Genomic DNA, 26889 nt, shown 5'->3' with positions numbered 1-26889 from the left:
GTTATAATATCCATTGTTTTTGGAAAAAGAACATGTTGTAGCATACAGCAGCTTTTAAAATCCTTCTACTAGAGGGAGCACCTATCATTTCTGTTCATATTTCCTTGAGCAAAGTAAACCCTAAGGCCAAATAGGGCAAACAAGTGTTATCCTCATGTACATGCAAAAAGTAAAAGAACCAAATACTTGTGAAGAGCTCAAATTACTACTCAGATCTGCCTTTCTGGTTATGATTATATTAATAATACCACTTGATTTTATGCTGAAAATATAACCTAAGAAAGATCTACTTCTAAAATACTAAAAAGAAAATGAGTAAAGATTCACTTATGAAGTTGTACCACACCATTAATTTCAAATAATGAAAGTATAAAGAACTCAAAAGGAGCTTGTTATAACTTTCAAGTGCCTGAGTCAATAAATAAAAAATGAAATAAATTCCCTTATACATATATATGTGAACTATGTAAAAGAACAATTAATCCTATAAATAATTCAAAGCCTTTATGTTATTTAATTATCATTTTGTAATTAAATGTTACATATTGTTATATGTACACAGAATAAGAAGTAAACAGGACAGGAAATTCATGATCTTATGGACCTTATATTCTAGTAGAGAGCAGTCCAAAAAGATATAATTAAATAATAATAACAAATAAATAAAATATTATAAGAAAGTGATTAATGCCATGCAATACATAAAGCAGAGTTAGAGGAAAACTGGTATCAGTAAAATTCATTCTATATTCAGAGAATCTCCTGAAAACATGAGAAGATAACAGAAGTCTTATCTTTACTTTTTTCACATGTTCATCATTTTGAAACAATTTCCAAACCATGTTTGTAGGAAGTGAACTTAGTTCAGTCTAGGGGAAAGAAGGAATCTAACTTTGAATAATCAAGTACATTAGCTAAAATGAAACATTATTAATAACTTTTCTCACATTCCCTTCCTTTGCCATTTTAGTTATTCTTAAAAACTAAATGAGGTAAGTTAAATGACCCCAAAATTCCATAGCTGCATTCATAACATAATCCTTACATGTTCAGGAATAAGAGAACAAATCTGAGTTGGAATATAGTTTAACTCTACATATTTTGAAAATATATTTTGACTGGTCAGTATGTAAAGACCCATTGGCAGTTTTCAAATACAGATCATGTGCCTAAGAACAAATTGCCAGCTAAGAGGACCATTTGAGGTTCTAAGAGGCATTGTGAGGACAAGAAGTCTTACTTTCGAAAGGGTTGAGTCTAAAAATGCTTCAATCTTAACTGTATTTCCTTGCTTATTTAAATGATTACTTCGAATTTTGTATTCCAAAGATCACAGGTAACTTAATTGGGATAAAATGATCCTAAATAGCTCCTCTGCAAAAAAATGACCCAAGGTTAGAGTATCAAGATGCTAAGACACAAGTGACAAACATTGCCCAATGCAGTAAGCATAATACCAAGAAATCAAGAACTAGCTAATCCTCCACCTCAAGATAGCTCTATCTACTGCAGATGCCTCTCTCTTTTTTTTTTTTTTTTGTTTTTGTTTTTGTTTGTTTGTTTGTTTGGTAAACTTTAGCTTCTGAATTTCTGGATGAGATCTTATGTACTCTGGATTTTTAAGCTTATATTTTATAATAAGCACCAGGAATAGTAATGTTAAGAGCCATATTGATTTTGTTACTAACAACTGGTTTGATGATACATGTGGCTTTGTTATGATGATATGTATGGAGGTTGTTTGTGGGACATTATATAAATTGTGGGACATTATATCAATAATGTTGCTTGGAATTCTACTTGTTGCCTTTAAATTGGTACCACGTACTCTCCAGCTAAGGACTGAGATGTGTCTCCCACTCTGAACTAATAAGAAAACAGAAACAGCCCTAACAATATACTCAGGAAAAGTTTCTTACCTTGTAGAAGTTTTCTTTTTATTTGGGAAGAAATCCTGTCCACAAATAAACAGCTATTTCAGGCAGTGAAAAAAAAAATGTTTTGAGGGTAAAACGTAGCAAGATCATGGAGTGAAGAGGGTTACTGGTACTATATGACATAGTGTGGTCAGGGACCCTTTTCTTAAGAGTTGACATTGAGTAGAGACATGAATGAAGTCAGAAAATATGAGCCAGAAAATTACTCATCTTAGAGATAAAAGCAACACATAAATACATCAGAAGAAAATAAATGCACTTGTAAACTATATATTTTTATATTTAGTTTTGTGGGCAATATATCTTCAAATGTCTATTGGAAAAAGAGAGTAGTTCAGTGACAAGAAAAAGGGGTGGACCAAATTCAAAATTTTTAGTGTGAATCTGATTATTAAAATAATAAAACGGCCAACAGAAGAGGATAGAACATTTTTCTAATTGGAAGTGTGATTATCATCCATAGTATTAGGATGAGAAGACTGATAAGGCACTAATTATGCAGAAGATGAAAATGCACAGTCCACAACTGATTTGCTAGAAATTAAAACAAGCAAAGAATGAAATTTTGTTTGTAATTAGGATTGCTCAATGAGAGACAGTTAGTAATTAATTTTTTGTGTTGGATTGAGTTTTTATTAGCTATCTGTCAGTTAGTCTAAGTAATGGCAGAACATTTTGTCAGGAGGAACAAAATACTTTTTTTCCTGATCCAGAAAGTAAGACACATCTTTCTACTGAGTAATTGACTTGATAATGCTCATATATTAATTCAATAAGTGCAAGTATAGACTGGGAATATGACAGTGACTCAAAAAAAAATCCTTAACTATGTAAATTTGCATTATAGAGGATAAATTAATGCATTGTCAGACAGTTATAAAGATCACTGAGTTCTGGCAATAAATTGAACTTTATGTTTTGGAGTGCTTCATTTTTTGTCACTAGCTGATCAGTCAGATTGCTATTGAAAGCAACTGGCAATAAACTGTAGTTTTCTATATTTTAGTACTATTTTGTATAACCAGATAATAACTTGATAAATTTTAATGTTTCATAAATATTACACACTCCTCCGTTTTGATTTCCTTATGTTTGCTTCTATTTCCTATTTGTGTGTGGTTTAGTGTGTGTATGCAAAATGACATAAACTGTGTGACATCAATAATTAAGTATGAGATAGTTTGCATGTAACCTCAAAAGAATATAAATAAAAGTAGAATCATAACTTGAAATGTAATGAGTACCTTTGCCAAGTGAAACAAATGAGACATGGTTTTGTGTTCATGCAAACTTACTGCTTAGTATTTTGATATAGATTTCAAAAAGTCCCACATGCTCAAAAACAGCTCTCCCAGTCTTGAGATTGCACCACTGGGGATTGCTTTGAACATCTGAAATCTTTTCTGTCATTATTAGTCTTCTTGCATAAAGTAAATACTCCAGGCAAGGTGAAATCCTGGATTTTTCATCTCAGTTAAAGATTTAGCAACTTATCTCAGAATAACTTACTAGATAATGGTCTTGTGAGAATGAAATGAGCTGAAGGATAATCATCTAGGCTAGAGAAGGCTTCTGGGAGATTAAAATTTTTTTCCGATTGTCTGTTTTACATAGGGTTGTCCCTGCATGTCCCATTAATTTTGTTTTAATAGAGCTGTGACTTCTCCATGCCTTCTCACAGCTGCAGAAATTCACATTTACTTCCAGTGGTTCTACATAATCTAATCTGGTAACAGCATTTCAGAGATTGGGATATAGACTCCCAAGAATGAATGTGTGAATTTTCTAAAAAGCAAGGATATTGAGACCCTGAATTTAGATGTATTGAAGGAGGATTCACTTGAGTCCAGAGTTTTTAGTCACATTTCATGTCACAAACTTATGGATTTTTAAAAATAATTATATATGCTATTTATTATGCCTAATTCTTTAAAAGAAACCTTGCTTATATGAACACTGGGAACATATTAACTTGTGTATTAGAGACATTATCTTTAATGAGATTTGGTAAAAATAAAGGACACGGGTATGAATTGTCTCACGTATTCTTAAAATGTTTGAATACTCAATAATACTTCTGTTTTGGGCCGTTCATCTGACAATTGTATTAGGCTCAAAAAAGTACTTAGCCTCACTGACATGTGCTATATGTCTTTTTTAAAATGGATTAAAATGTTTAAAATTAGCACTTTTATTATTAATGGCAGCATTAATAATGGCAGTGCAGTGATTTATAGTAAAATGTTCAAAGTAAATCTGAAATATATAAATTTTTAAGAATTTTTTCTTTTTTCAGCAAATGTATATTTTGAAATATATATATTGAAATATATTTAGACTGACAATAAGTTCAAGTGGGTTTTGTTGGAAGATACAGTAATTATATTGGCTATCTAACATGGCGGCTCTATGATGGAAGTCAGGAAGGGAAATGAAATATTTTCTTTGACTGGAAACAGAATAAAGTTCTCCCAAGTCAAGTACAGAATTGGACATTTTGGTCAAGATTAGAAAATAAAACTTTTGAAACATTGAAAAAATTACCTTTAGGTATTAAAAAGTCAAAGCATATAATGAACCATCAATTTTATCTGTAAAAGCCACACTAGACTACCTCTACCTTAACACTACAATTAAAAGAATCTACTTCTTGACATTTTAAAGAAAACATAATTTCATTTTGTGGTGAAATCTATTACAAGGTGGAAATTAGATTGTACAACCAAAAAAAGAAACACTGATTAATATGTGTATTTAACTAGATCTCTGGAAGCCTAGTGCCTTAGAATTCGCTGAAGATGAAAAATTGCCATACAAAGTAGTGTAAATCTTGAGAAAAATGCATGTTTTCTTAACCATAAAATGCTAGATAGCATTACTTTGAACGTAAAGCAAATTCTTACTCATTATTAGTTGATAGCATGAGGATATTATGGCTATATATGAAGCAATAAAGATAGACAAATAGGGGTCCCCGTCGTGGTGTAGTGGAAACAGATCCAACTAGGAACCAGTGGGTTTCATAGGGTTGTGGGTTCGAACCCTGGCCTCGCTCAGTGGGTTAAGGATCCAGCATTGCCTTTATATCACAGATGCGGCTCAGATCTGGCGTTGTTGCGACTGTGGTGTAGGCCAGCAGCTGGAGCGCCGATTAGACCCTTAGCCTGGGAACCTCCATGTGCCATGAGTGCAGCCCTAAAAAAAAAAGCAAAAGCAAAAAAAAAAAGACAAATACTGGTAACTATTGTATTTTGTATTACATGCTCTTTTTATTAATACAGTGCAAGGCCCACCTAGGCACAATTCCTTTATTTATTTATTTATTTATTCATTTATTTTATTTATTTTCAGATGCAGATGCTTAAAAAAAAGGCCACTCAGTTATAGAAAAAATATTTTTATCATAGCAAAAAAGCTGGTATTTTAGAAAAACGTAGATTTTCCTTTCTAATCAGCATAATTTTTATGTATTCAAATGTATGCTGAAAAGGTATTAAAACCATATTTGGGAAGAGATAAAAAGCACATCCTATATATAGTGCCTACGTACAATGAGGGGAAAAAGAAATGTATCTGTAAAGAAGTAGACTGTGGGGTTCCATAAATCTGAAAGATTTTATCCTTTTTTAAAAAGACATCTAAGCAAAATATAAAATATTAAGTTCATTTTATTGATAAATACACAGATAATTGTTTATATTATCTGTACATTTCTACAGTTTGACATTTTTCATAGTTTAAAAATTGTCTTAAAATTGTAATGCTTCCTTAGTTCAGATTTTCTTTGTCACAGTCTAATGATCTTTATGCACTTAAAGCAAATATTTAGCCAGCTCAGTTATTAGTAGAAAGGAAAATCTAATAGTGAATTATGGTGGAGTTCCCATAGTGGCTCAGCAGAAACAAATCCAACCAGGAGGCATGAGGTCCGGGTTCAATCCCTGGCCTCTCTCAGTGGGTTGAGGATCTGCTACTGCTGTGAGCTGAGGTGTAGGTAGCAGATGCGGCTTGGATCTGATGCTTCTGTGGTTGTGGCACCGGCTGACAGCTGTAGCTTCGATTGGACCCCTCACCTGGGAACCTCCATATGCCATGGATGTGGTCCCAAAAAGGAAAAAAAAAGTGAATTATAACATAGTGTTAATAGTGCATTTAATCTACAGAATTTTATATTCCATAATGTTCAAATATCAGTTTGATGGCTACCGGTGGATTTTAAATACCACCTTTATATTACTACTGAAGAAACTACAGCCTTCAAATTTCCTGATGGAGCCAAATGCAAACAGCTAATGGTTATAAAAATAGAAATAAAAACCAAGTAACCAGACTTAGGTATTCAATCCTTAATCATCCTGGAGCATATTGCTTTTAAGACATTTTGACTCAGTTATAAGCCTTTCCTAAATGTGACAAATCTTGTTAGGTAATGTCCTTGGGCTTTTATAAGATTTTATCAATATGTAGGCCACATTATAGCTGTCATTTTAAAATAAAGATATAAAAGAACAAATACAACAAAAAGTCCCACTTGAAATAGAAGCAAAATCATATGAAAGCACTTCATGTCCCCAGAAGTCTAGGAAGGTACATAACAGAGTCATTAAGTACACTCCAGTATTGAAAAATGCAGCTTAGGAGTAGGGAATTGTATTTTAAATAATGTGCAACTTCTCTTTTCACTGTAATTACAGTGAGATCTTTTGTTCATTACCCAGCTTCCCTGATTTATTTGTCTCCTCACACTATTACTCTCTGATATATATATTTAAGTATTCTTGTTGTTTAGTATTGTTTACTACTTGAAATGTTAGTTTCAACTAGGAAATATTAGTTTCAAGTTGTTAGTTTCATACTGAAATGTTAGTTTTGTAAAAGTTGAATATTTTCATTTTAGTATTAGCATTATTATTACTGTTACTGTTACTTTTTTTTGCTATACATTCCTAGTATCTAGAAATGGAATACTATATAGCTCTTGTCTTTAAATAACAGACATATAATAGGCACTCAGTATATCTTTTGTAGTAAGTTTTATGATGGTATATAATTAAAAAATTTACTAATTATCATGTGAATAATGAGAAGTAAAATAATATAGTAATAATTCAAATGTTAAAACTTTCATTTAAAATTAAGATCTCGATGGCACTGTTGAAAAGATGAACTAAAACTAATTTAAAAATAGAAACCTTGGGAGTTCCCATTGTGGTTCGGAAGCTTAAGAATTCCACAAGTATTCATGAGGATGCTAGTTTGATCCCTGGCCTCACTCAGAGGGTTAGCTGCGGCGTAGGTCACAAACTCGGCTAGGATCTGGCATTGCTATGGCTGTGCTATAAGCTGGCAGCTACAGCTCCGATTTGACCCATAGCCAGGGAATTTCCATCTGCTGGGGTGGGGCCCTAAAAAAAAAGAAAAAAGAAAAAAATGGAAACATTTATTTAAATGAAGACATTATATCATTTCTGCAGTTGCATATGGCTTACATAAAACCTTTTCGTGTAAAGCAAGGGGAAACTAATAGCAAATAGTTTGTCATGATTATGTATCTCATGAAGAGAGGGAATGGAAAGAAGGAGGTTAATTAGCCACTCTGGATTTGGACTATAGTAACATTTGTAAAGGCCTTATAAAGTCACTGCTGAAATCTCCTCCACAAACCCAAGCAATATTGTCTGTGGTGGTGAATGATTAAGATCCCTGCATGAGCCACAGATATCTCTTTGTAGGATTACTCCCAGGCTTGACATAGTTCTTCTACTAAGCCATGCCAAGGTGGTTCAGAGCAAGCTCCATCATTGGCCACAGGCTCAGCTCACCATGTTTAAGCTCTAGCAGTGAGCCTGGGGAAAGGAAAGGTGTGAGCATGGTTCTCCAAAGTGGTCTGAAAGGTGAGAGACAATCACAGATTGGTGAAATAGCATCTCTAGTAGCATACAGGCATGCAGTAAGAGATTTGGGTCTATTTAATCCTTTGTATTTTTTCTCTGTGTTTGGCACAAACCTGTGGTGCAGTAAATATTTGCTGAATAAATTAATGAATATATGTGCAGCAATTTAGCTGAACATTAGTACATAGTTTGATTTTCTTTTCCTTTACAGTTTGAAAATACTGCTCTAATATCTTTTGTATGCACTGATGATACTGAGGAGCATATTGTCAATTGGATTTTCTGCTTTTTGTTGTTGAATAACCCCTCTTTGCTAGAAGCTTCCAATATTTTGTTTCTTTGATAGTCTTACATTTCACCATAACAAGTTAACATGTGTTTTTGTGTGTCTTTTCCTCACCATTATGTATAATTTTTAGTGCTTTAAAAGTCTTTTAATTATGAAATAATTTAAAATGTTTAAAAGAAGTTTTATTTTGAAATAATTATAGATTTATGAGATGCTACAAATTGTACTGGGAAGTTCCATGAACCCCTTCTCTAGCCCATTCCCAGGCAAAATCCCACACAGTATATTATCAAAATCAAGAAATTGACATTTAGTACATTCGGTAGATTTTAATAAGAGTTCTGTAGGTGTGCAGACACTCATTTGCCTCTCAGGGAAACTTCTTTACCCCTGCTGTGGAAAAGCTTTATCATGTGTAGTCGTTTCCTCCAGGAACAATTTCTTTTCTCCCCACTGTTCTCCAGGAAAGAAGAGTGGGGAGGAAAGAAAATACTCAGCTACTAGTCTGCCTATGACTAGCATTATCCACTTCCCAGCCTTTTAAATGGTATGATTAATTTTTGGCTTCTCAGCTGGAAAAGCCTGAGCAAAAATCAACCCATAACAACGATGGAGGCGGGAAGAAAAAGAATCATGTTCTAACCTATTTCTTCTTTGTGACATGACCCTTTTTCCTTTAGGGTTTACAATTTATCTCCCTACCTTCTCCTACCCACCCCCCACTGCTCCCACCAGGTCCATTAGTCTCCCTCTTGCTTTCATGGGGTCTCCAGGTCTATGTTTAGAGAAAAACAAAAATCCTGTTAATTTTCTGTTTATTGAGACCTTCAATGACCATTAAATACTTTGTTTGCTTAGTCTTTGCTAGCATTTATATTGTGTTCCAATATTTTTGTTGATGCTACCTCTCTAATTAAAATGAATGGCACCTTTTGTCTTAAATACTTGACTGACCTTGATGTATTAGTTCCTTGGCCTGGAGTATTTGCTTTTAATCTTTCTTCCCAAACTTTAATTTTTGTTTTCTTTAAAGAAGCCACTAAACAACATGTGATTGCCATTACCTTATATGATTTGTCAAGTACCAGAGAACCTGTCCATGAATAACATCTGCAAAGTTTTAGTGTTACCTCCCTAGACCTAACCACTTGATAAATCTATACTTGGATTGCCTTAGGTGCCTCTCAAATATAAATGTGTCTGAATGCTAACCTGTTCTATTTCCAGGGTGGGTGGTCTTCTTCCAGAGATCCATTACACTAAATAGCCCCATCACCCATCAAGCCAGAGATAAACTGGAAAAATTCTCAATACTTTTGTTTCATTCCTCATATCTAGCTCATCACCAGTTTCTGCCAGTTTTATCTCTTGAATATCCTTACATCCTTTCACCTTTATCCATCTCTACTACCATCACAAAATCCAATATCTTGCTGGAGAAATTACTAGAGCCTCAAGCTAAATAAACTTCAAGATGTTTTCCAAAATTATCTATTATATTTTTAATGATTAATATTTTATTTTGATTATGTAAACTCCTATATATATTAAGAATTCTAACATAAATTTCAGAAATATTCTTCCATGTACTTCTAATTCATGTGTTATTTTTATGGTACATATTTTAAAACTTCTTATATAATATTTTATTTTCCATTTATGATTTCTGAATTTTAGGTCTTCTTGTAAAAGCCTAGCACACTCAAAGATCTAAACAAAATCTTAAATATTTACTTCTAATACTTTTGTGACTTCACTTTTCACTTTAAAATTAGAGAATAGCTGTAATTTATTTTGATACATTTTTAAATTAAAGAAAATTGATAAAAAGATTATATTCCCCAAACTAGGTCAAATCCCCATGTTAATCATGTTATATATTCTCAGCTCATAATTACACGTTTTGAATGATAATTAAGTTAATCTGTCTCTGACTGCACTCTTTCTACATATCAATTGCCTCTCAAAAATAATACTAGTCTTAAGATTAGCAAATGTAATTATTGTTACATTAGCTAACATGTGATGCTTACTTTGTGTCATTGTTTTGATCATCTTACAGGTATTAACTCTTTTAATTTTCATATCATCTCAGAGGCAGTTACTAGTTTAGATTTTTAAACTCTGTGAAGAACAAAGATGCTGTCTAATTTGTTTAATAATCTCTCAATAACTGGTTTTGAATGAATTAATCAACCGATTATATTATTCAGCCTTTTCCATCAAAGTAAAATATAATGGACTTATGTTATTGAAAATACAAATGACCTTAATATACACCTTTTCATAACATATTGCTTGTTTGTCTGATTGTTCATTTTCAAATACAATATTATCAGAACACTTTGATGATTAAGTGATGATTATTTTTGGAAATTGACAGGAATACGAGATCTAGTTATAAGGATAATATTAAGTTAAAATATTTCTGCATAGGCATATTTCATTGGAGTGATACTAGATTATATGCTTAATAATATATGTAAACATGTTAATAAAGAGTAATAACCTACATATGGACTTCACATATAGATAATGTAAATATCACATTATAGATTTTCTGGAAAACATTTAAATATGTTATTCTGTAATAAGACATTGGTTGCTTCAACTGCCAACTCATTTTGCACCATTTGAGGGGAAGGGGCTCATGTATATCATTTCTTTAAACAAAAGACAGTGGATATATTACTGTTTCAATCTTTACTAATGAAAATTTATAGAATGATTTTGGTAATTATCTCTTCCCTAAAACTGGAGCTAGTTTCATGTTATAGAAAAGACATATAACTAGCCAAACATCTGTAGTCAGTGACATTTTTTAGATAAGGTCAATGTTGGCTTCTAAAATTATTGCTTTTAATTTAATTGTCGTATATGAAAAGGAGTATAAAAATGTGATTATAGGACAATATGACACACCTTTAGTTTAAGCTCCAAGAACTTGTGTTTTTAAATTTCTCTTTAGTGAGAAAACTTTGTTTTTGGAAATCTGTACACTCAAATTTCTAATACTATATTGTAGAATATTAGATTGTTGTTCACATAAAGTTTACTTCTTCTCAGTTCTAGTCTTCATGGAAAGAATGTATCTGTACCCACAGTTGTTGAGCATGGGTGTGTGATATGCTGCTATCATTATGGGATACATGCAGATATGTTACATATTCATTCTGAGCCTAGGCATTCAGAGACCTTGCATGATTCTGCTCACTCTCTGGGACCAACTGGTATCATCAGGGAAACAAATTTACCTTAGGTAGCTGGTTGGTTCAACATAATGAAACATGTAGAATTGACTTCAATTTTATCTGTAGCTAGTGACAAGCCCAATCAAACCTAGCTTATATAGCAGGAACCTAACCAACCTGCAGATACACAAGCAAGAAACAAATGCTTGTTGTTTTGTGTCATTAAGATTTTCTGGTTAACTGTAACAAAGCATTGTTGTGCAGTAGCTAAATTAAACAAATGTACTATTATATTTTCCTTAATGTCTAATATTGCAATTTTGCAAAGTGAGTCTTTGGTAGAAGAAAAAATTAACACAATCATAATCTGTTTTATTAGAAATATCTGGAAAAATTTTTTATAATTTTACATTGAGTAAACTCAATAGTCTGTATATTTTAAGATATAAAGAAAAACGAACAATTTTTTTGGCATCTGTAATAAGATTTTTTATAGTTGCATATAATTGAAAAGAGCAAAAGAAAAATGAGAAAGATGTTTATTTCTCTCTCACATAGAATACCTTCAAATATCAGCAATCCAGTGTTGCAATGTAGTCCCACAGTATCATCAGAGACCTAAGGTTATAGCTTTCTTTTTCACTATCAGAAGGCCTGTCTTTCATGCCCAAAGTTACCTGGTGATCTAAGATAGCTACTAGAACTTAAGTCATCAGAAATTAAGCACAGGCCAGAATCAAAAGTAAAGAAATAAAATCCTTAAAAAACAAACAAAAACAAATAGTCCTTACTGGCTGTTTTAGGCTATCTGCACTAGCTTTCCTAGAAGCACCATGCAGCAACTCTACTTAGCTTTCATTGGCCAGGATTAGATCATGTGACCACATCTTGTTTAAAGGGAGCCTCAGAAAGATAGCACTAAAAATTGGGTTCTCTTTCTAAAGAGCAAGGTGACTAGGAATGAGTTAGGAAGTGTTGCTTTATTTATTTACCAAGAAAAGTTATTGTATGTTATTGGCCAGGTCAACTGAAAAAAAAATGCGCCATATGAGAGTTATAAGTTTTACTTAAGTTTTATTTGGGGCAAAATGAGGACTATACCCCAGAAGTCAGCATTTCATAAACTGCTCCAAAGAGGGAGTAGAAAGTCAGTATATATATATATAAGGAAGGGGGATACATTCAGTCAAACACGCATTTTGGCAGAGGCTTACTGCTATTCAGCAGGAGCAGATGTCACCATTAACGATTTTAGAGCTTTTCTAGGTATGAGGTGATGCAGGAATTGAATTCATAAAGTTTTCTCCTAAAAATATCTAACTATCTAAAGGCCTTTTCTGCCAATTTTCCTAGAGCACAGAGATCTCCACCTTGAACTCCTTTTGGGGTGTATTGAAGGTCAGCAGCTGCAGTGACTAGTGACCTAATTCCTGTAGAGAAGTATGGCAAGTGCCAGTTTTTAGTTGGCAGCCATAAACTCACTAAAAAAGTTAAGACTTTAAATCTCAGGAAATTTTTAAATCTAAAATTCCTAAGATTCAGAAAAAAATGTGCACAGAGTTTGAAACTATATTTGAAGTGTGTTTTAATATGTTTTATATAATAATCCCATTATCTTGTTCACTCACCCCTTCATTTTCAGTTTAGCAGATATGATTTAAAAAGAGCTTACTCTGCTGTTTTCTCAATATTTTTGTTTTTTCATGCCAGTCTAGTTAGGTGATTTTGAATAAATGAAAAAACTTATCAGTCAAAGTTGTGCCGTGTTTATCATGAAAAGCGAATATTGTTGTATTTTTTCCAAAATGCAGCAAGATATGCTAATCTCTCTTTACACATTTGTGTAAGCATTATTTGTTTTTCTTATTGTTTTTCTTCTAAGCCTACAATTGAAAACCAGTTGAACGATTTAGACTTTTTAATCATCGTCAATAATTGAATTACAGCTATAGTATATCAATACATTTAGGTTATAATAGTTTCTATTGTATAAAGTTTATGGAAACATATTAACCTGATGATTCTCTCTATGAGGGTCAAATTGATTGCCCAAATGAATAGCTATTTAAGTGGTATCAAGCTAATGTATTCTAACAAAACCTAGAAAATATTCATGGTGATATTATAGATTTCAAATAAGTTTAATTGAATAATTCATTAAAGTACCTAGTGGGCATTCAATAATGTTAGCTGTTACTATAAATAACATTACAAAAGCATAACACTCCAATAATTAGAGCAGGAAAATAAGATCAAAGTACTTTGGTGGCAATATGTAGGATGGGAAGGAATCAGAATTTGCTACTAGTGAAGAGATCAATTAAAAGGCTATTAGAGTGCTCACTTCTGTAGCACATATACTGAAACTGGAACAATATAGAGAAGATTAACATGTTCCCTGTGCAAGTATGACATGCAAATTTGAGAAGTGCTCCATATTAAAAAAAAAAGGCTGTCACAGAAAGTTGTCAATGAGAAATGGAGGGACCAGGTGGCATTCGCAGAATCTAAATACAAAGCTATTAGTAATAAATCTAGAACATGGCAGTAGCAAAATATCTTACAGATGTAAAACAGTACACTGGGGTTATTCATAAAAGGAAAGACACGATTATGATTGTGATCTTTGAAATACCAGGATGAAATGCCAAAATTGAAACCCTAAAAACTGATCTATTTTACACCCTGAAAAAATGAACTTAATGAAGAAAGATGCTGCCTGAACTGCTTAATTCCAGTTTATTAGGGTTAAAATTTGTAGTGAATTCATCTTTAGGTCGAGGTGTCCTTTTACCTTCTGATCCAAGCATGGCAAGAAAATAATTAGGCTGTTATTTCCAAACTTGTTGGGAAAACAGTTTTTCTTCTAGAGTGATCACTACCCTCTAAAGACTGATTATTTTTACTGTTCTAATGGTCTCTTGGGTGGTTTTCAGTGTCATTGTTTTTTTTAACAGATGAAAGTAATAAATGCATGGTTGAAGGGGTATGCTGGTATTATAGGCAAATTCTTTCCTGAGGCAATATGAAATACCCTGTCACTTAATGATTTATATAATAGTTATGAGCACAGAACTCAGTACAACCAAAACATGCATTCACTGGAGTCTCAAAATAAAATTCAAAAGCAGAATCTCAATCCACTTCAACTGTCAGGACTCACATAATCAAACCTTTTTGTATGACAAATCTTCCTCCAGAAGATAGTTTCATTATCTTAGTCTATCACCCATTGCTGTGTAATTCAGTTCAACATAATTAGGCCTGCCCTAGTGTAAAAATTCTTTATCACTTTTATAAGAGGATGTGAATAAAGTGCACATTGGTTTAAAAAAAAAAAAAGCTGTGAAAACAACACATTTAATTTCAAGCAAAGCCTTGAAATTGGACACTATTGGGTTCCTATATCATCTCTTGCTTCTTACCAACCATGTGACTTGGAAAAGTTTATCAATTCTTTGTTTCAGTTGCCTTGACTGAGGAAATCTATATGATAATACCAACCTCACTGGAATTTTATAAAAATTAAATGAGGAGTTACTGTCATGGATCAGTGGTAATGAATCCAACTAGTATCCAGGAGGATGAGGGTTCAGTCCCTGGCCTCGTTCAGTAGGTCAAGGATCTGGCATTGCCGTGAGCTGTGGTGTAGGTTGCAGATGCAGCTCCGAGACTGCATTGTTGTGGCTGTGGTGTAGGCTGGCAGCTGTAGCTCTGATTTGACTCCTAGCCTGTGAACTTCCATATGCTGTGGCTGTGGCCCTAAAAAGACAGAAACCCAAAAAATTAAATAAAATATAATGTGTAAAATCTTTAGTACAATGCTTGTCAACAGCAAGTCTTCAAAAAGTTGGTAGCTATTATTTTTTACTTTTCTTATCAGACAAAAATACTTCAATAATTTAGTTGAGTATTCCCAGCTATCATCCCAAATTACAGTTCTATAAACTGTGGAAGATGAGTCAAATGCACTTTTAAAGGATCATGCTCTCTGATGTCTGATGGTTGGATTAAGAGGCATACTATACAGGGATCATTTATGCACCCTGCCCTGTGGGGTCGCAGTGAATTAGAGGGATCCTGTTTCACTACTGTTTATGCTTAAGGAGAGTATAGACCTGAAGAGAATCTTTAAGTAAGCTCACTCTTTTTTTTTTTTTTTTTTTGTCTTTTGTCTTTTTAGGGCTTTACCCATGGCATATGGAGATTCCCAGGCTGGGGGTAGAATCAGAGCTATAGCTGCTGGTCTAGGCCACAGCCACAGCAACACGGGATGTGAGCTGTGTCTGAGACCTACACCACAGCTCATGGCAATGCCAGATCCTTAACCCCCTGAGCCAGGCCAGGGATCAAACCCACATCCTCATAGATACTAATAGGGTTCCTTAACCAGTGAACCATGATGGGAACTCCAGGTAAGCTCACTCTTTGATTAATTTCTTAATTCCTACGTAAAGAACACTATAGTTGTATTTATTCCTAGAAATTTAAATATGGTATTAAAATATGAATGTACTGTAACTACATTTTTATATTAAAAATGAGTGTTAAATTATATTCCTTAAAAGAAACTTATATTCCATTTTTAACAGAGTTGTCATTTGTACCTTTAGAATTCATGTTTCTCATAATGGGATAATTTTCCCACAGGGAGATACGTTAGCCTGACCATGATCAAAGGGACACTTCTTCTGAGCTAGAACCACTCATATTCATTTCTACTACATATTGACGTATTTACTTAAGTTTGATAGGAACTTTTTTAACATTTTCAAATTCGTTTTATTTTTAAACCTTCAAATGTTTTACTATAATCACAATGTAAAATGATTCATTATCAAAAAATGTCCAGTAATAAGGCAATGCTTTGGGTGATAAATTATAGTTATTAGAATTTTACATCCTATTCTTTAGATAAACACAAACTATTCTTTATACACTGATAAAAGATTAGTGAAATATCACATCAAGATTTGTATATGTCCTCTTTCCTGTCAAATCTTTTAAATTCTATCAAATCATAACTACAGTTTATCTTTAAAGTTATTACTAAGTAATCTCATAAAAAATAAAAACTTTGTATCATATTCATATAACAAGATAAAAGAGTTCTGCAGAGTTAGAAATAAAAGTGTTTCCTGGAGCATTCCCTAAGGTAAATGTTACCCGTTTCCTAGTGGCTCAGCAGGTTAAGAATCTAGCATTGTCACTGCTGCAGCTTAGATTGCTACTGTGGTCTAAGTTTGATCCCTGTCCCCAGAACTTTGGCATGTCAGAGGTGCAGCCAAAACAAACAAACAAACAAATAAAACAACAAAACAAGACTAACAAAAAGCCATGTATCTCACAAAGGATCTAAAATATTCATGCAAGGAGCGGGAAAAGAAGTCTAGAAAGATTCATCTGAATATTCAATTTGTTTTGTATGTCTTCTGAGGCACTATTTACTCTTTTTCTCTTTACTCTTATTATTTTACTTTTATCAGATGTTTTTATTTTTAGAAACAATAACTATACATTTAATAGAATAAATGGAAATATAATAACACTATCTAAAGTTAATTACTTAGCTACCACATTGAATTGTTTGCGCTTAAATAAAATGCTTAGAGAGATCCTAGTACATAGTAGTCAATATTAACTATATTTAAAGTATTCTCATTTAACTCATCCAGTCACATTGGAAGTAAAAAGCTAAATCACAATAAAAAAATATGTACTAAATAGTTAAGAATATGTAAAATGGATAGTCTTTGTTTTCAAAATCTTTACTTAATGTTTAGCTACTGCAGAAACATTAAAAACTTTCAGGGTGCTAAAGGACCTCTGTTTATCTAAAGTCCAGTTCTAATATTGTCTTAGTTTTTCTGGAACTGCATTTTTAACTTTAAGCCACAACACTCAATATATTTAGGAAGATTTAGGCTCTATTTTCCTTCTCCCTCTCTGTTCTCCCATTGCTATCATCACTGAGCAGACATGTATCATTTGATTGTCACTGAAGATTTTGTTCTATGTATCTAATATTTAGTTCTCATTTTAAAAATTATCTTTGAAATATATTCGTAAGGTCTTTCACTGATATACCAGTGATGTTTACCAGAGACTCTGCCTGTGTGTCCATTTTGCATTCCTCCAGACAGCAGTGGCTCATCAAGGTAAGCAAGGAAGGAAAACTTCAAAACTTGTGAAAAACAGAGGCATTCACTGAAGCTATGGACCTACCTAAGGGGTGTTGTATTCTTTCGTTTTCCCATCAGGTAACTACTGTGATAAGGAATATAAATTAAAAACCACAGGGAATAACTTTCAAGACATTCAAAACTAAATGCAGATTGACATTCATTTACTACGTAAGTTAGAAATATTGATTGCAAAGGACAGTTGGGAATTTAAATATGAACAAATGCATTTTTTTAAGCCTTGTAATTCTTTTTATCAGCTGCTCGCTCATTATTTAATATCACAACAAAAGAGGCTGAAATTTATGGTCTAATAATATGAACACAAACCCACAAACACCCTGGCAGAAAATTAAAAAGATAGAAAATGAGCTTTGCATAGATTTTGTAAAATATAAGGAAAAACGATAGTCTTGAAAGGCTAAGCTTTAAATCAAGCAAGAGTTCATAGAAGTGGGCACAGGCAGTTGAGGGAGAAAAAGCGTTGAGTTTCAAATGCTCTTATAGCAGAATAAAAGTATCAGGAGATATTCCAGTGCAAATACACAGAGACCACAGTTAATAACGAATATTTTAGTAAGAGCGAAATTAAGAACAATAGAGTAAATCCAAGAAATCCCAGAGAAAGGCACCTACAACCCACTGAGTAGGAAATAAATGGGCTCACTTCTCCATAAGTGGCTCAGGAAGATTGCAGAACGTGCCTTGAAGCTCTGGGTCCTGCCTGAGGCAACTTCTAGTACTACAGTAGCACAGACTGAGTCTGGTTTTCAGGGACTGAGAGTTGGCAGGTCCTTTGCTTCACTGTGATACAGGGGAAACAGGATTCCCCAAACTCCTTGTTGCTTTTAGACCAAGAGAACCTGTGATTTGCCTAAGAAAGATGCAAATTAAGTAGAAACATTGACCTGTGTGCCAAGGCAGTTCCAAGGACAAGAAAGACAGGAGGAAGTTGACTAAATCCCAGAGAATATCAGTAAGAAACAGGATAATCCAGCAATAGGCAACCCCTCACCACAAGGCAAGGGGCAATTAAACTGGGATATGGGCTTCTTCTGCCCCTGTCCCAACTTAAGTACTTCCCCTGGTGATGCCCAGTATGCAAAGTGAAAGTGATTGGGTTAAGTTTATCAAGTTTATCTTGTATTGTCAAGAATGAGTATTCCATCAGCAGAAGTGAGGTACGTAGAATTCAGTTTTAGAAAAATTGAAGACTATCCAATTCTTAGGAGAAGCACATCAATGCTTATGAAAATACTTTTCAAATTGCTATTGAATGTAGCTTTCTAATATTCCTCCATGTCATGCTATAGAACTGTTCTGAGCCTCACTCCCTGGAAATCAGAATTTCCAGATATTGTATGTATTTCAAAGTATGGATCTTAACATTCATAAAAGATATGGTTCATTTCTTCTTCAAATAGTGATATATATTTTTATAAAATTTATTCTCCTAGAAGAAAGGTACATATCTGCCAGAAAAGAAAAAGTTAAGTGAAACTTTTTTAAAAATTGAAATGATAAGAAAAACTTTACACACTGCTTTCATAGCAAGTACTTATGGTTATGCTCTGGAACTGTCATCTGTAGTTATGGTTTGGGTCGTACGTTCTCTGCGGGTTTTGTGCTATTACTTCCAAATAAAAGATTAATATTGTGTTTTCTTTTGTGTATGTGAAATCATTGAATTTAGTTTTCTATTTTTACATTTTACACAGCTCACTGAGATGCAATATGAAGTGTTTAATTGCTTATTCCTCAACTGCTGAAGTATATACTTTCATTACAGCTTTAAATTAAAGGCTTAGAATCAAAGTTATTGCTTTTTTTACACATACAAAGTTATGTACTCCAGAGTTTGAAATAAGGAACAACATCAATGTTATCTGCCAAGTAAAATTACTTGAGTAGAGCATCTCATTATAACAACAGAATACCTACAGTCTTCCCTTGGGATGTACTACAAGTATGTGGTATTAAACCTATATTTAACACCCAGAAAAGTATATCTTGATTAATTTTGTATGTCTTTGGCTAATAGTAAAATGTCCAATTATCTGGGTATCTTTTTGAGTTTAAACTACTTTTATCTTTTGAATAATAGTACATTGCCTTTTGTTCATACATATAATTTAAAAATCTAAAATCTAAAGACAGTGAAAGAAATGATCACATATTATTTTGCAGAATGTTTAGTCTCCAAAACTGAGAGAAACTTCGTAGTGTCTAGTGTTAACTACACACAAGTAAAGTACTTTGTAGAATTAGGTTTCATGTCCATTTTTTTACCAGTGTTTGTAAGTTAGGTGACTCTATGCAATTATAACTAAGTTAGATTTCCTACTCCACCTCACTCTTTGAGTCAGTTAAATATGTGCTGTATGTTGGAATTTAATCTCATCACATCTTTATCTAGTTAATGACTAAACACTGTAGGTTAAAAAAAATTTAGTAAGAAACCATTTCTGGTTTATAATCCATGTGCACAAAAAAGTTCTATTAAGTGTACTGTACTCTAGTTAAAACAAGCAAACAATAAATTCTGGGAAAGTAAAGGAGAAAAATGATGCCTGAGAGTCATTTTGGGTGTAAGCAAATTCTGTAGCTGCTACTCTCTAGATACACAAGCTTAGGAGAGTTATAGCAACTTTCCTCTGCCTCAGTTTCCTCAGCTTGTAAACTAGGGCTAGTATGAGTTCCTATCTACTGAAGGTTGAGGTAGATTAAATATGGTAGCTATGATACAGTTAACATGGTGAGTGCCTGGCACACAGTAAGGACTAATAGATGTAGAGGGATGTTTTTTGGTTTTGTTTTTCACTATCTGACCTGAAGATTCAATTTGGGGAGTAATCAATGTAGAGGTGTAGGAGAAACCACTAGTATTAATGCCATGGTCTAGGGAGTCTGAGCTGTGCCTCACCAAATATAGGCCCTGAATAACCCACTTCCAAAATGCCTTATGAAGTAGAAGGTACTTCTTTTTGTCTGCATCTGCAGCATATGGAAGTTCCCAGGCCATAGATTGAATCTGAGCCTCAGCTGTGACCTATACCACAGCTGAGGCAACATCAGATGCTTAACCCACCAGATCCCCACCTCAGCAGCTAAACTGCAGAGATAACACCAGATGCTTAACCTGCTGCACCACAACAGGAACTCCTAGGAGGTCTTGAAAAAAATATGCTTTTCCAAACTCACTGAATAATTATATTTCTAGACATCACTGAAGCAGAAATACTGGTGCTTAAAACTTGGAATTTTTGTTTTTAATAAAATTGTCCCATAACTCTCAGGCTTGTCTAAATGTGAGAACCACTAATACAGAGTATAAAACCTCCAGAGACCATCAACATGTAGAACTCAAGAAAAGAAGAAGCATCCCATCAACAGAATGAGAAGGTGCCACACAAGTACATGGAGGAAACAATACAATAGAGTGTATTGTAAAAATTCAAGAGGGAAAAAGTTTTTAGAAAATTCACAACTGCCTGTCTCTCTTAGACTACAATTTTCTCTTTGAAAAACAAAGAAAAATGGTTCATGCACACACAAAAATAATATAATTTAGATATCAACTACCAATCTTAAGGAACAAAATCATCAGGGTTAAAGTGTTAAGGGTTAATTTCCTTGTTATAACCTTACAATTGCACCTCCTACTCTTGACTCTCTCCTAACCCACGTGACCAGTATGTTGAATGTAGTATTTGCTATTTTGTGCATTTCTTTATATTTTAATGCCTATCTACGTATCCCTCTTCAAAATGTGTATTTTGAACTTGAATTTTATAATATGCCTGCTTTACTATTCATTTAGCTCAGTATTACTGTTGTGAAATTCATCCATCATGATGGCATTGTAGCTTATGTTCATCTTTCATGTTATATTTTGAATTGTATTTTATGAAGAGTCTACAATTCTATTATTCTATCTCTTATTGATGTTTAGATCATTTTCTGTGTTTTCTATGCTGTGAATATTCCTGTTTCATGTGTACAAGGGTTTATCTGTTTTCATTGTAATTGCTTTTATTGCCAAATTGCTCTCCATACTTACACACCAATTTATATACTCATCGGAACTATATTTTTATAAAACAATTCTGTTTTTGCACATCATATGTGCAGAGGCACTTATTATTCCACCCTATCTTTTCATGGTCATTTGCATAGCAAACATTCTTAGAATACAGAGATCATGCTGCCCTCTGGAGCAGAAGGAAAGCCCATTTAAGTATAATAAATATAATGTCTTCCTCTTGGGCAATGATTGAACAGGTTTGGTTACTGTCAGCTATAAAATACTAAAGTCTCTTAAACTCAGTGTCCTACAGATATGATACAAACCAAAGACATAGGCAAAATTCACCTGAGCACTTCTAAGTCACCCTGTGTGACTCAGGAGACAAAGGGAACAAATCTGAAAGTAAAGCTTATGCTGTCTGCTATGTTGTGAACATTTCTCTCTGAACCGCTAGTCTCGGTTTTTCTGCTAGTATCCAAAGTATGGTTGCATGCTAACTTGTTAGTTTGTAAGTAAACTAAAATCTTACTCCTCCCTGCCCCCACCACCCTGAGTACTCCAGGTTCTTGGCACATATAAAAATTCTCATTGTTTTATATCTACATCAAACCTTAAAGTTGTAATTTTTATAAACTTTGGTTAATCTGATGGTCTGAAATAGTATTATGGTTTTACTCTTAACTTCCTTGATTCACAGTGAGGCTGAGCTTTTTCTCTAGTTAATTATTTAGGTTCCCTCATTTATGAAATACTCGATCCTGCTACGTTCATTTTGCTATTGAATTCTTTTTCTTTAGTTATAGGATTTTTAATATATTATGATTAACTGTATTTGTTCTAAATATCTTTTTCCAAACATCTGCCTTTATTTTCCCTGTTTAATGGGGAGTACTGATGAGAAGACATTTTTGTACTAAAATTTTCAATTTAATATTAGTTTCAAATTTAAGATTGGCTAATTTATCAATCTTTTATTTTACTAATTGTGTCTTTGCTATTCTATTTAAGAAAGTAATAGCGGGAGTTCCCGTCGTGATACAGAGGAAACGAATCCGACTAGGAACCATGAGGTAGCGGGTTCGATCCCTGGACTAGCTCAATGGGTTAAGGACCTGGCATTGCCATGAACTGTGGTGTAGGGTATAGACGTGGCTCGGATCTGGCATTGCTGTGGCTGTGGTGTAGGCCAGTGGCTGTAGCTCTGATTAGACCCCTAGCCTGGGAACCTCCATATGCCCCAGGTGCAGCCCTGAAAAGACAAAAGACCAAAAAAGAAAAGAAAAGGAAGTAATATCAGGAGTTCCTGTCGTGATACAGAGGAAATGAATCTGACTAGGAACCATGAGGTTGTGGTATCAATCCCTGGCCTCGCTCAGTGGGTTGAAGATCCAGCATTGCAGGATCTGGCATTGCTGCAGCTGTGGCATAGACCAGCAGCTGTAGCTCTGATTAAACCCCTACCCTGGGAATCTCCATATGCTGCTGGTACAGCCCTAAAAAGACAAAAAAAAAAAAAAAAAAAAAAAAAAAAAAGGAAGTAATATCTTACCTGAGGTCATAATGACATTCTTCTGTCTGTTTTCTAAATGATTTAACTTTTGCCTTTTAAATGTAAGTAGTTGATCCTCCTGAGACTGACTTTCCTTTATAAGAAATGAGATAGGGATCACATTCATGTATTTTTTAATATTCACAGCCAACTGAATGGTATTTATTTTCCTGTCGTTTATGTGAACAGTCCCACCAATGTATACATGGGCTTTCTATTCCATTCCATTATTTTATCTGTCATGTGTCTAATGCTGTGCTATTAGCACAAACTTGAGATTTTCATTTCCAGAAATATACCAGGCTAGACTATATAATTAGGATTAACCCACCCTTAAGCAGTATTAAATATATATGTATATATACACAAACATTTACCTATATGAGATAAAAAAATCTAAGGTAAAATAGAAAAATCTAAAGAAAAATGTAAAATCAAAGGAGTTAATGGAATTTTTCACCCAAATTGCTTTTGCCTTCAGCTATTAAATGACCCAGACAAACCTGAACTTTGATTCTTATAGTTTGGCAGTGGTGAGGCAGACAGGAATGAAAACCTAGAACTTGCCTAAAGCAAGGGATTGGCCCCACTTTAATCTGTAATACCAAAGGATTTCATATTCAAAGTAAAAGTAAACCATACTACTGAGGCCCTTAGGAGCATTTCAGAAACAAAGATACATCTCTAAAGGAATATAGCTTTGTCCAAGTCCCCAAAGAACTGCCCCTGCCCAAGCCTTAGTATTTTTAGCCACATGATCAACACACAGTTAAAAAGACTGGGAATATTATTATGTAATTTTTTTATTTTCAGGCTGGACAACAGCGATGGTGGGAACAGGAGATTAAAATAAATGGGAATATTCAAAAGGGAGAATTAATTACATATAACTTGACTGAGCTAATTAAACCAGAGGCTTATGAAGTCCGACTGACTCCTCTCACCAAATTTGGCGAAGGAGATTCAACAATTCGTGTCATCAAATATAGTGGTAAGTAGTTTTTCATTTCAAAGTATTTATTTGCATACCAAAGTATCTAAATATGTAGGCTGTAACTATTTAGCAAATTTAGACATAAAATTTAGCATATTGACTTTCTGGGTCCTTAGCTAAGTGACAAAAGAAAAAGATTAAATCACCATAAGTTGTAATATTTTGATTATTAATGCAGAGATATATAAAAATGTTTAATTAGCATTGAACCTACCCTATAAGGTATGATGCAGCATGTCTACCTTTTTTTTCAAGATGGTCTTAAAATGTATATCATTAAGTTAGGAAATGTGAGAAAATTTTTAAATTTTAATTAGTAAACCACTTTTTAGAACAGTTTTAAGTTTATAGAAAATTGAGCAGCAAGTATAGAGACTTCCATATATGCCCTCCCCTCAACACAGTTTTCCCTTCTGTTAACATCTTGGAAGGTATGTTCATTACGAAGAACAAATACTGATACACTATTAAGTCAATGGTTTACATTGGGGGTCATTATTTGTGTTGTGGAGTTATATGGATTTTCATAACCGTGTAATATTTTTATCTGCCACTACAGTATCATACAGAATAGTTTCACCATTATGAAATTCCTCTTACTCCACCTATTCATCCTTTCATCCCACCTCTAACCTTTACAACAACCACTAATCTTTTTATGGTTTTGCCTTTTCCAGACATTGTACAGTTGGAATCCTACAACATATAGCCCCTTTAAACTGGTTTGCTTCACTTAGCAATACACATTAAAACATTGGCCATATCATTTTCTGGCTTGATAGTTCATTTCTTTTTACTGTTGATAACATCTCATTGTTTAGATGTACCACAATTTGTTTTTCCATACACTTGTTGAATGTCACCTCAGTTGATTTTGTTTTTTTTTTGGAAGGGGGTTATTTTATTTTCTTTTAGATCACTAATGTTAATGTGTGATAATTTGCCTTTATTAACCATATGTATTTAATATTTCTTTACTGTTTAAATGTCCTACTTTAACAAAAGTTGAAATACTGTCAAACTTGGGAACCAAAGTTGATCAAAAACTTCATAATGGTTTACAGAGTTCACTGGTGTTCCAGTGGGTTAAGGATCCAGTGTTGTCATACCTGTGACTCAAGTTGCTACTGTGCCATCTTTTCATTCCCTGAACCAGGAACTTGCACCTGCCACAGGCATGGCCAGAAGACACAAAACTAAACAAAACCTTTATAATAGTTCAAATAGAAATAACAGCAATCATTCATATATATATATATATATTAATTGTTATTTCCCAATAAAATTTTTTTCTACTGTACAGCATGGTGACCCAGTTACACATACATGTACACATTCTATTTTCTCACATTATCATGCTCCATCATAAGTGATAGACATAGTTCCCAGTGCTACACAGCAGGATCTCATTGCTAATCCATTCCAAAGGCAGTAGTTTTCATCTATTAACCCCAAGTTCCCAATCCATCCCATTCCCTCCCACTCTGTCTTGGCAATCACAAGTCTATTCTCCAAGTCCATGATTTTCTTTTCTGTGGAAAGGTTCCTTTGTGTCTTATCTTAGATTCCAGATATAAGTGATATCATATGGTATTTGCCTTTCTATTTCTGACTTACTTCACTCAGTATGAGAGTCTCTAATTCCATCCAGGTGGCTCCAAATGGCATTATTTTGTTCTTTTTTATGGCTGAGTAGTATTCCTAATCCAATCATCTATTGATGGACATTTGGGTTGTTTCCATGTCTTGGCTATTGTGAATAGTGCTGCAATGAACATATGGGTGCATGTGTCTTTTTGAAGGAAAGTTTTGTCCAGATATATGCCCAAGAGAGGGATTGCTGGGTCATATGGTAGTTCTATGTATAGATTTCTAAGATACCTCCATACTGTTCTCCAAAGTGGTTGTACCAGCTTACATTCCCACCAACAGTGCAGGAGGGTTCCCTTTTCTCCATACCCTCTCCAGCATTTGTTATTTGTGGACTTATTAATGATGGCCATTCTGCCTAGTGTGAGGTAGGAGCTCCTGGTAGTTTTGATTTGCATTTCTCTAATAATCAGAGATGTTGAGGATTTATTCATGTGCTTCTTGGCCATCTGCATATCTTCCTTGGAGAAATGTCTATTCAGGTCTTTTGGCCATTTTTCAATTGGGTTTTTGGCTTTTTTGCTGTTGAGTTGTGTAAGTTGCTTGTTATTCTAGAGATTAAACCCTTGTCAGATGCATCATTTGAAACTATTTTCTCCCATTCTGTAAGTTGTCTTTTTGTTTTCTTTTGGGTTTCCTTTGCTGTGCAAAAGCTTGTCAGTTTGATTAGGCCCCATTGCTTTATTTTTGCTTTTATTTCTGTTGCTTTGGGAGACTGACCTGAGAAAATATTCATAAGGTTGATGTTAGAGAATGTTTTGGCTATATTTTCTTCCAGGAGTTTGATGGTTTCTTGTCTTATGTTTAAGTCTTTAAGCCATTTTGAATTTATTTTCTTGCATGGTGTGAGGGTGTGTTCTAGTTTCACTGCTTTGCATACAGCTGTCCAGGTTTTCCAGCAATGTTTGCTGAAAAGACTATCTTTTTCCCATTTTATGTTCTTGCCTCCTTTGTCAAAGATTAATTGACCATAGGTGTCTGGGTTTATTTCTGGGTTCTCTATTCTGTTCCGTTGGTCTGTATATCTGTTTTGGTACCAGTACCACACTGTCTTGATGACTGTGGCTTTGTAATATTGCCTGAAGTCTGAGAAAGTTATGCCTCCTGCTTGTTTTTTGTTCCTTAGGATTGCTTTGGCAATTCTGGTCTTTTGTGGTTCCACATAAATTTTTGGAT

General features: G+C 33.8%; 1 protein-coding gene across 7 annotated transcripts in view; it reads left to right on the top strand.

The window, feature by feature from the left end:
- MDGA2 (MAM domain containing glycosylphosphatidylinositol anchor 2) overlaps positions 1 to 26889 on the top strand; it is an 824968-nt gene that overhangs the window by 745913 nt on the left and 52166 nt on the right. For all 7 annotated transcript variants that reach the window (XM_021074087.1, XM_021074085.1, XM_021074091.1 and 4 more), the window contains one exon: positions 23883 to 24060. In XM_021074087.1, the coding sequence (XP_020929746.1) occupies positions 23883 to 24060 (178 nt within the window). The remainder of the gene's footprint in view (positions 1 to 23882; positions 24061 to 26889) is intronic.

Source organism: Sus scrofa, chromosome 1 (assembly GCF_000003025.6).
Source record: "Sus scrofa isolate TJ Tabasco breed Duroc chromosome 1, Sscrofa11.1, whole genome shotgun sequence".
Lineage (NCBI taxonomy): Eukaryota > Metazoa > Chordata > Mammalia > Artiodactyla > Suidae > Sus > Sus scrofa.
The sequence above is the reverse complement of the archived record's forward strand: the minus strand, read 5'-3'. Positions and strand labels throughout refer to the sequence as shown.